At 39.5% G+C, this 11,717-nt stretch overlaps 1 protein-coding gene across 3 annotated transcripts in view; it reads right to left on the bottom strand.

Annotated features, from left to right (window-relative positions):
• Window positions 1-792: 792 nt before the first annotated feature.
• ZNF527 (zinc finger protein 527) overlaps window positions 793-11,717 on the bottom strand; it is a 26,947-nt gene continuing 16,022 nt past the window's right edge. For all 3 annotated transcript variants that reach the window (XM_006161703.3, XM_027765615.1, XM_006161702.3), the window contains one exon: window positions 793-3,067. In XM_006161703.3, the coding sequence (XP_006161765.1) occupies window positions 1,494-3,067 (1,574 nt within the window). In that variant the 3' untranslated portion in view covers window positions 793-1,493. The remainder of the gene's footprint in view (window positions 3,068-11,717) is intronic.

Genomic DNA, 11,717 nt, shown 5'->3' on the forward strand with positions numbered 1-11,717 from the left:
ACCGGGACTCGAACGGCGGTCAACATGGGAGTCCAGCGACATAATCATTATGCCAACTGCTGGTCCCAATGCATAAACTTCTTAAATGAAGTTTACAGCTCATCCACAAAAGATTTCACTTACAATTTTTATTATATTAATCTGCATACAGTATGTTTAAACCCACATTTAAAGAAGAAAATCTAATACCATTAAGATAAAAAGCCATTCGTTAAACCTTAGAATTATTATTCTTTCAGTTTTCCATCCTCTCTTTACAAGCCACTGGTAAGTCACTGCCACAAATAATTTTAACTCCTTAAAGGAAATCCTGTTGATAAATTTTACTAGGTAAATTTTAAAATATTCATCCTTATTGTGAAATGGACTAATAAATACTAAATTAATTTTTTGTCAATAAATAAACAAAATGTAATGACTTTCTCAGCTTTATAAGGTCTGTGTACTCACCTTTCATGTGATGGTTATTTAATAAGGTTTTTCCTCATAAATAATCATGCCATATAAAAGATAAAAGCTTTCTCACATGTATAGCAAACACAGGGTACATGTGTTAGCACCTTAGTTTTTGTGTTTTTTTTTTTTTTTTTTTTTTCAGAGAGAGATTTTTGCTATAGGGCACATCCACTTGCCGGAAACACAGAGAGAGACACAGAGAGAAAGTGAAGAATAACCCCCCCTGGGGAGGGGGGGATAACCATAATGCAAGGCCTTTATCTCCATTCCCCTCTTGGGATTATGGGCATGCATGCACACATTCCTGGCATGAGTTTCAAAACACTGGGTCCAGGACTTGAACCATGGTTGGCTATGTGGGAGTCTGGCACTTTAACCACTATGCCAGCTGCTGGCTCCAGTACTCTAATTCTTGAGGCAAAAATCTAACTCAAACTAACTTAAGCAAAACAAGGATATTTATTGGATCACAAACATGAAAAAGTAAAAGATGGTATAGATGTCAAGTATGACTGGATCCACACCAAACAACATCACCAAGTTTCTGTCTCTCCTCTCCATTTTCCTCTGTGTTGGATTTCTCTTTGGGAAGGGTTTCTTCACCAAGTGGTAAAAATGCAAGTGAGTTTTTATCCTTACCAAATCTGTGAAACTTGCAATCCAGAAAGAAAAAAGAAATATCTTTCTTACTACTTATAACAATACAAAGGATACTATCATTCCAAGTAGGCAATACATCTATCCTTTATTAATTATTGGATTGAGAGAAATAAGTAGACAGCCTGTAAGTAATCCACTTCTGTCTCTGATTAAGTTTCATCAAAATCGTATGCATGGGGGTGGGGTTAGTAGGTTGTAGCACAGATTAAAAAGTAATAGCTGTCTTCTACTCAAGCTATTTTAAGTAATGGCTGCTCACAAACTGAAGGCTTTTCCACATGTGCTATATTCATAGAATTACTAACCAAAAATAATTCACTGATATTCAATAAGGGCTGAGTGGTGACTAAATGTTTTCTTACCTATAATTACTATGATCAGAGGGTTTCTCTATTATGAGTTCTCTGATGTCTTCTAAGGGCTGAGGCACAGCTGAAATTACTCCCACATTCATCACATTTATAGGGTTTTTCTCCAATATGAATTCTCTGGTGTAGTCTAAGGGATAAAATCTGATGGAAAGCTTTCCCACATTCATTACATTCATAGGGTTTCTCTCCAGTATGAATTCTTTGATGTTGATTAAGGTATGAGCCACAACTGAAGGCCTTTCCACATTTGTTACATTCATAGGGTTTCTCTCCTGCGTGACTTCTCTTATGGTGAATCAGAACTAAAGCATCACTGAAGGCTTTCCCACATTTACTGCATTCAAACGGTCTTTCTCCAGTATGAATTCTATGATGTCGATTAAGTTGTGAGTCAGTCCTAAAAAACTTCCCACATTTGATGCACTCATAGGGTTTTTCTCCAGTATGAATTCTCTGATGTTGATTAAGGTGTGAGCGATAGCCAAAAGTCTTCCCACATTCATTACATTTGAAGGGCTTCTCTCCTGTGTGAATTCTTTGATGCAGAGTAAGGGCTATACGTCTACTGAAGGCTTTTCCACACTGATTACATTCATAGGGTTTCTCTCCAGTGTGAATCCTCTGATGTTGATTAAGATGTGCACTCTGTCTGAAGGCTTTGTTACATTCCTTACATTCATATGGTTTCTCTCCTGTGTGAATTCTCTGATGTTCAACAAGGAAGGCATAACGGCTAAAGGCCTTCCCACATTCACTGCATGCAAAAGGTTTCTCTCCAGTGTGGATCCTCAGATGTTGAGCAAGGTGTGCACTCTGTCTGAAGGCTTTGTTACATTCCTTACATTCATATGGTTTCTCTCCAACATGAGTTCTCTGATGTTCACTGAGAAAGAAGTCATGGCTAAAGGCTTTTCCACAGTCATTGCATATATATGGTTTCTTTCCACTGTGAATCCTCTGAGGTTGAGTAAAGAATGAGTAACAGCTAAAGGCATCACTACATTCATCATATCCACTGGGTAATTTTCTAAAATGAGTGGTCTGATGTTGAGTAAGTAATGAGTGGAAACTTAAGAGATTTGAAAAATCATTACTTTCATAAGGCTTCTCACCAGAAGGAATTCCTGTATCTTTACTAAAGTGTGTACTGTGATGAAATTCTCCGTATTTAGCACCTATTAAAGATTCCTTCTCAGCATGGAGTCTTTTATATTCAATTATTACTGTATTTTGGGGGAAGATTTTATCATAAACATCAAATTTATGTATTTGCTCTGCTGTAGGAACTTTTTGTTGTGTTAAAGGTACTGACTTCAGAGGGAAGCTTCTTCCAGAATTATTATATTCATTGTCTCTCTTCCCAGTAGAGATTTCCTTAAGAGTTGTCACTTGCCTGAAATGCCTCTCCTGACTTTCCTGATGCTGCTCAAAGTCACCCTCATATTTCCAGGCTTCTCTGAAAGTGGAACATTCAAGGCCATGACATGTAACTCTTTCCATTACTATCCCTTGGGATATTTCATCTTCATCAATAAACCATTTTGGAGATAATTCCTTGATTTCACACCAAGACTCCCAGTCTGAAAAATATAAATAAAATAAATGTCTCCTTTTTTTCTTTGATAAGAAGGGGGGAAAGTCTGGTGTAGAAGAAACTGAATAATTTATCTGGGAAAAAGGAGAGGAGAAAGTACATGGTTCTAACATTTCCTAAAAATGACCATGAAAAAATTAACAGAATATAAAGGAAGCACAAAAAAATGAAGAAAGTTGGTGTACATGTATAGAAGAATGTGTGTGTGCTGGTAATAAGGAGACAGCGAAGTGAAACAGGTAAAATACATGGCTCTAAGCAGCAGACAAAGCTAATGCCCCAAGAATAAGAAATTGACAATGACTGATTGTGAAGGGCACTGCATATAGAAGCCATCTTGAGCTATCCGCCATCTTGAAAAACATTAGGCTTTACTTCCTCACCAGCAAACTGTTTCTCAGAAGTCATGTGACCAACTGTTCTCCCTGAGGGGCAGTTGGGTTTCTAAGCAACGGGAGAGATCCACCCACACCAATGACTGGTTCATGCTGTTCTCATTTGCATTCCGGGCAACCAATCGGTGCCCACCAGCCTGTATATAACTCACCATTTTTTCCTCAATAAATGGAAGAAGAGGAAGAGGAAGAAGAAGAAGACTTGATCAGCACCTTGTATTGTCTCCACTCTGTGTGTGTGTATGTGTGTGCATTTGTCCCATCTCTCACTCCCTCCCCCAGGGAACCTGTTCGACTGTCCCCGGGTTGGGACAACTGATATGCTCATAATCGGTTTCCCTGTTCCTATTTTTTAAAGCCTCCAGTCTATCTTGCACTGGCATTCATAACATGACAGTTCCATGAGAGCACTCATTGATGTTTACTCCTTTTCCTTCTTTCAGTTACTTCCACTGCCTGGCACAATGATCAGCATGTTGATGAATAAAGGAATGCTGCCACATTAATCTCATTATAAATTTTTTCCACTAATGCTGCTCAACAATGTCTAAGATTTTATCAGGCTCCAGAGAAAAAACGTTTTGTTTTGTTTGCTTGTTTGTATTTTAAAAAGACAGAGGAAGAGAGATTGATTTTTGATAGGGTCTCACCATGCCATGATCCACCTGCCCCAGGCTCCCAGTTAGCTAGTAATCCATGTACTACCATCCCCAGCCAGTTTTAGGTTGGTCTAAAAATCAAATGTAGGCCTTCCATGTGGCTTCAGCCACATACAGTGGTGCTCTCCTGATCAATTTACTGAGGCTAGGCTAAAAAATTAATGTTTTACCCCCTAAGTGTTTAAAAAGAAAATCTGGAGATCAACATTTCTCATTATTAAGAGAAAAATGATACTTCTCTCCTGTACCCACTACCCAGGGCCACTATATGCTCTCATACCAAGAATAAATCTTTTCTCTACTTCAGGCAAATTCCAAGTTTGTATAACACTTAATGTAATGCTGAGTAAAAGAAATCTGAAAGAGAGAAGGTTACATATATTGTACAACATGGGGACTTGAAAGTTTTCAAAGCTTCAACCATTAAAAAAAGGAAAAAAGCACAGGAGATGAATACTGCGGTGGAAGAGATTCTACATGGGGGAACAGAGTAGAGAAAATATAGAGCAGAAAATAAGTATTGGGCCATCAGAAAAGTCATAATATATATTTTTTGTTTTTCTATGCAAAAGTGCATCATGACTTCTCTGATTACCCAATATTGTATGTGTAGAAGACATATTTACTATGATTGGAATAGAGAAATACTTAAAAGTAAATGGTATCACAATAGTATTTATCAAAAAAAAAAAAGAAAGAAAAGACAGTTCCCCTTTATCAGTAACTGACTGTTACAGATTCAGCAAAGTAGAAGAGAGTCGAGTGGTTACCCACATGGCACAGTGGAAATGACAGAAGCTTTGGGATCAAGTGAACACTCACTTTGTCTAGCTAGCCCGTTATTCTATTTCTAACAAACTGATTAGCCTACTCCTTGAACCTCAGTTTCCTGTTTGTCAAAATCAGATTACCTTTCAAGTGTGGTACAAGAAAAACAAATATTATGTTTATAACATAACCAGTGATGTCTGGCTCATTGTAGATATTTGATGGTACTTATCATTAAATAAAATACATAAATCTACACTCATTAAGTAATTCCTGCACCCACACAATTAGCAGGTTCAATATTACTACATCTTTATCTGAATGGGAATTACGAAATAGGCTAATTTGGAAAGGCAAAACAAAAAAAGAAAGGCTAATCCTTTGGAGGTAAAACGTATCTAGTCCATGTGTTAGATACTAATAATATGTAACTTCTAGCTGGTTATAACCCATAGCTATGATGGAAGATATAAGTCAGAGTATGATCAATTTTGGAATACAATCATAACTCTAAGTGGCTGATATATAACATTTCAAGACAAAAAGGTCTTACTAGACTGTGGACCTAGTCTCCCACAGACAAAAACAGGTGGGCAGCAGACAAACTAATAGAGATACTAACAAAGTAAACCATCAATGTGTCACTGTCATGAAACCCAGGTGGGAGTCCAGTACCTCAAACACTGCACCACCTGCCAGCCCCTCTATAGAGAAACTTAAGGGGCTGGTGCGTGGCATGGTGGTTAAAGGTGCTGGATTCCCACAAGGCCAATTGTAGTTTGAGTCCCAGACCTGGCAGTTTGCTTTCTCCCTTTCCCTTTCTCTGGTCAGATTCAAAAATACTAACAACAACAAATGGAAATAAGTAAATAGTTCTTAGAGAATTATTTATTTTATATATTCATTTTAATTTGACCAGAGAGAGACAAAAAGAGAGAGAGGGAAAGTAAGAAAGCAAGCCACCAGGTCCGGGATTTGAACTGTGATCAGCCATGTGGGTGTGTCCAGCACCTTCACCACCATGCCACCTGCTGGTCCATTAAAAAAATAATTCTCGGGACCAGCAGTTAGTGTAATGGCTATGTTGCTGGACTCCCACGTAGTCGACCGCGGTTCATGTCCCGGACCCGGTGGCTTAAAACTCACGTCGGGCGTGTGTGTATGCGTGCCCAAGATCCCAAGAGAACGGTGGAGAAGGGATTGCAGCATGGCCATCCTCCCTGGGGGGTGATTTCTCGCTGTCTGTCTTTCTGTCTCTGTCTGTCTGGCAAGCGCACGTGCCCTATAGCAAAAATCTCTCCAAAACAATAATAATAATAATTCTTAAAACAAAATCTTAACAAGAAAGAGGAAGTTCAGAGCTAATGGCCACAATATGTTTCTATGAGTAGTATCACAGCAACATAGAGATTTACACATAGACTGGATACCCATCATTAAAAGACTGTATAGGGCCAGACCATGGCCTGGTGGTTAAGATGACTGGATCCCACATGGCCTGCCTGTGGTTCAAGTTTGGGACTCAGCAGCTTGGAAAACACAGCAGCCATGTGTATATGTCTGTCCCAAATCCTGAAAGCAGGGAGAGATGGAGGAAAAAGGATTGGGGCATAGGGGCAGGAGGACATGTGTTCTCTCTCTGACGAGTGCATGCACCCTCTGGCAAAACCGAAAAAAAAAAATAAGGAAAGAAGAAAGACTGTATAGAACTATGTGAACCAATATAGTAGCCATTAACTAACTACATGTGGCAATTTAAATTAATTAAAACAAACATGTTTAAGGCTCAGTCACATGAATGCAGTGGTGGTATATTGCTCTGCCATGTTGGAGTCATACAGAAGATCAGGGTTTAGTTCCAGATAGACCTATATGCTCTAGGTCCACATGCATGTCCATGATCCTGGCTGGTTAAGAAGACTGTTGGTGTGGGCGGGAGGGGTGAGCAGGTGGTGTAGTGACCACCTGCAGTTTAAGTCCTGGATTCAGTAGCTTGAAACTCACACTGGGCACATGGGCATACATACCCAAAAATCCCAGGAGGAGAATGGAGAAGGGATTGCAGTGCAGTCATTCCCTTTAGGGGGGTGACTTCTCATTTTCTCTCTGACAGTCTCTCTCTGTCTCCCTCTCCAGCGAGCACACACACCCTATGGAAAAAACCTTTAAAAAAAATAAAAGATCATTGGGAAGATCACAGAATGAGGCTCTGATGCAGATACCCATTTCTCTTCCACTCTCGTGAAATAAACAGAGTCAGTCCTCAGCCTTAATCACAGTGATTAAGTGCTGTGCATTAGCAGCTGGATCCCACATGGCTCACCACAATTTGAGTATTAGCCCTAGGAGCTTGAAAAACCCACAGGGCATGAGTGTGTGTTTATACCCAAAATCCTGATGGGAAGAAGAAATGGAGAAAAGGGACTGCAGCATGACCACAGCCCACTGGGGGTGCTCTCTCTCCCCTCTCTCCCTGGCAAGAGAATATGCCCTCTGGGAATTTAAAAATAAATACACTTAAATAAACAAACAAACAAACAAACATAAATAAATAAATAAATATATAAATAAATAAATTTAGTGCCACATTTCAAGTACTCAAAGTCAGATATAGCTAAGTGGCCACTGTATTGAAAAGCACAGATAACAGATTATTTCCATCATCACAGAAAGTTCTATTAGACAGCAGTGGACAGAGAGACAAGTTAAAATAACAAAGCTATTATGGTTAAGTGAAGAAAAGACAGAAAAACAAGAGACAAAAGTCAGTTAATGTTGATTTTCGAGAGAAAACCAAAACAGAGCTTTGAAAGAAAAAAATTATAGTGGTGAGAACAATTATATACACCTCAGTAAGGTGAGGAATATGGAAATGAAGAAAGGTACCTAGATCTAGTCAAACTAGAGTGGCAGAAGCCAGACTGCAAATGGTAAAGTTGTGGAAAGTAATTTGAAGTAAAAGCAGTGACTGGAGATTACAACTGGTACATAAGTAACTGATGAGAGAAAGAAGTATAGTTTACAGGAATACAGAAAAGGTCCTACAAAAAGCTATGAAAAAATATTTTCTTTTTAGAATTATGTTTATAATTTTATTATTATTTTTTAATTTGGTATTGGGTATGTGCACTCACTAAAGAGAGACAGAGAGGACCTGGCAGGTGTTGTACTGGTTTAAAGGTGCTGGATTCCCATAAGGCAGGTCACAGTTTAAGTCCTGGATCTGGTGGCTTCCTCTCTCTCTCTCTGGTCAAACTGAAGAAGTAATGATAACAAATGGAATTAAATAAATAATTCTTTGGGAAAAAAAGAGAGAGAGAGGGAAAGTGAGAGAGCAAGCTGCCAAGTCCAAGACTCAAACTGTGGTCAGCCATGTGGGAGTCCAGTGCCTTAAACAACATATCACCTGCTGGCTCCATGAAACTGTTTTTATTTAAAAATATTTTTCTATTATTTTCAGTCATATCATTGTTTCTTTTTTCCTGTGTATTCTCCTTTTTAAAAGAGATTTTTGCTTTAGAGTGTATGCTCTCACTGGAGAGACAGAGAGACAGAAAGGGAGAAATCACCCCCAAGGGGGATGGCTATGATGCATTCCCTTCTCTATTCTCCTCTTGGAATCTTGGGCACACATGCACATGTGCCCTGTGTGAGTTTAAGCCACTGGTTTAGGGACTTGAACTGCAGTCAACTACATGGGAGTCCAGCGACATAGCCATTACACCATCCACTGGTCCCCCAATAGTCAATTTTTAAAGACTGAAATTTTTTTTTTTTTACATTTAAGAAGGAAAATGGGGCCAGCAGGTGGCATGGTGGTTAAGGCACTGGACTCCCACCTGGGTGACCACAGTTTGAGTCCCAGACCTGGCAGCTTGTTTCTCACTTCCTCTCTCTCTTGCTCTTTCTCATAAAATTTTAAAATAATAATAATAAATAATAATAATAATTTAATAAAATAATTCTTAAAAAAAGTATAAAACAACTAACTGGAAGGACATACACTGAATTCATGACTGTCATTGCTTCTGAGAGCAAGAGGCAGAAAGAAAATTGAGAACTGGGAACAAAGAGAACTTGAATTTAAAATGGTTTACCTTTTTTGTCAAAATATTAACAATGGCAGTTCAAGTCCTGGACTTGGCAGCTTGAAAATCATGCCAAGCATGTGTGCCTATCTGCCCAGAATCCCAGGGGGAGAAAAGAGGAGAAGGGATTTTGGCATGGCCGTCCCCTCAGAGGGGTGGTTTCTCACTTCCTTGCTCACTGTCCTTCTCTTTCTCTCTCTCTGAAAAGCACATGCACCCAACCTATGGAAAAAACTTTTAAGGTTTATTTAAAGAAAAAAAAATGAATTTGGGTCAGCAGGTGGCGTGGTGATGAAGGGTGCTAGACTCCCACATGGCTGACCACAGTTTGAGTCCCAGACCTAGTGGCTTGCTTCCTCTCTTCCTCTCTCTCTCCGTCCCACTCTGGTCAAACTAAAATAAGTAAATAAATAAATGTTAAAAAATAAAATAATTCTTTAAAAAAAGGCATAATTAACCATGCTTAGCTCTAGGTGATGAATACTGGAACATCTGTTGCGCTATTCTCTGTACTTTATTTATATCTGTATTTTTAGCTTCATTAAAAAAAGTAGGGGGACCAACAGCTGGCATAATGACTATGTTGCTGGACTCCCATGTAGCCGATTGCAATTCGAGTCCTGGACCCGGTGGCTTAAACTCACACTGGGCGTGTGTGCATGTGTGCCCAAGATCCCGAGAGGAGAATGGAGGAGAAGGGATTGTGGCGAGGCCATCCTCCCTGGGGAGTGATTGCTTGCTTTCCCTCTCTCTGTATGTGTGTCTTTTTGGTGAGTGCATGTGCCCTATAGTAAAAACCTCTCCCCCCCAAAAAAAATAGAAAAGAAAAGAAAGAAAATATTTCTGGAAAAGACAACTTTCCATCCTGAAAGAGACTATGTTTATCAGGAAAAAGTCATCCCAAATGGTCAAGATTGAGACATGCTCTAATAAAGTGAGTTTAAAATAAAAGAAAGAAGGGTTAGCAGGTGGCATGGCAGTTAAAGGATTGTATTCCCATGTGGCTGACCACAGTATGAATCCCAGATCCAGCGGCTTGAAAATCACAACAAACAAACAAACAAATAAATAAACACAAGCTTCTTATACATAAAGGGAAAACATCAAGCTGTCAAAAGACTTCATAACAACATGAAACATCAATACTATAAGAAACTTAAGGGGGTCAGGAGTTGGCAAGGTGGTTAAGGGTGCTGGACTCCCATAAGGCTGGGTACGATTTGAGTCCCGGACTTGGTGGCTTCCTTTCTTGCTTTCTCTTTCTTTCACTTTCCCTCTGTCTCTCACTCTGCCCATCTCTGTTCTAATTAAAAAATAAATCAATAAAGTTAAATAAAATAATTTTTTGAGAGATTTTCGCTATAGGGCGCGTGCGCTCGCCAGACAGACAGAGAGAGACATAGAGACAGAAAGCGAGAAATCACCCCCCAGGGGAGATGGTCACGCCGCAATCCCTTCTCCTCCATTCTCCTCTCGGGATCTTGGGCACCCACACACACGCACCCCGTGTGAGTTTTAAGCCACCGGGTCTGGGACGCGAACTGTGGTCGACTACGTGGGAGTCCAGCGACATAGCCATTACGCTAACTGCTGGTTCCCAATAAAATAATTTTTTAAAAAAAGAAATTTAAGGAAAAATGGTCAGTTCTGAACAAGATAGAACTTGGGGTGATACCATTTGCACAAGCTCTTTTTGGAGGAAGGTGATAAAGAATAAGCCAGTCAATCAAGAGAGGTCTAGATAAAGTTCAGCAAAAGGACTGGTAGAAAACACTGAATATATTTAATGATAAAACTAAGACTAAACGAAAGGTTGGGATAAATATGAAAGAGCATCACATAAATGTAGCATGCCTTAACAATGTAAAGATCATAGACTCACAAAATTTGGAAAGAGAAGGTTATATAAGTGGGAAGTAAAATAAGAGGACTTATTGATCCATCTATAACAGAATCAAAAGATATTTTAAAAACCTTATCAACTGAGTAATAAAAAAAAAATTACTATCTAAAGAAACAGCACTATGGGGACCAGCAGTTAGCGTAATGGCTATGTCGCTGGACTCTCATGTAGTTGACCGTGGTTCGCATCCCAGACCAAATCACGACGGGTGCGTGTGCGTACGTGCCCAAGATCCTGAGAGTAGAATGGAGGAGAAGGGATTGCGGCATGGCCATCCCCCCTGGGGGGGGTGATTTCTCGCTTTCTGTCTCTCTGCCTCTCTCTGTCTGGCAAGCGCACGCACCCTATAGTAAAAACCTCTTAAAAAAAAAAAAGAAAGAAAAGAAACAGCACTATAACCATAAAGGTAAACACTAGGATGAAAGAAAAATCTTCTTATAGAAAAATACAGTATTAAGTGATATTTTAAAAAGGGTAAGAAGGGCCAGCAGGGTGGTGCAGAGCTTAAGGTTGCTAGATCCCACAAGGCTGACTGAGAGGTTTGAATCACATAGCTGGTGGCTTGAAAATCACACCAGGCATGCGTGTGTGTATGACAAAAATCCCAAGGGGAGAATGGAGGAGAAGGGATTGTGGCGTGGCCATCCTCCAAGGAGGTGAGTTCTTACTTTGCCTCTCTCTGTCTCTCTCTCTCTTTAGGGAACACACATTCCCTCTGGCAAATTAAGATAACAACAACAACAATAATAACAACCACAACAAAAGCCAAGAGAGTATAATTTAATAGAAATAGGGAAAGCAAACCTTAAGACGTCGGTGAGGT

This window comes from Tupaia chinensis, unplaced genomic scaffold, assembly GCF_000334495.1.
Source record: "Tupaia chinensis unplaced genomic scaffold, TupChi_1.0 Scaffold138910_1, whole genome shotgun sequence".
Classification (NCBI taxonomy): domain Eukaryota; kingdom Metazoa; phylum Chordata; class Mammalia; order Scandentia; family Tupaiidae; genus Tupaia; species Tupaia belangeri.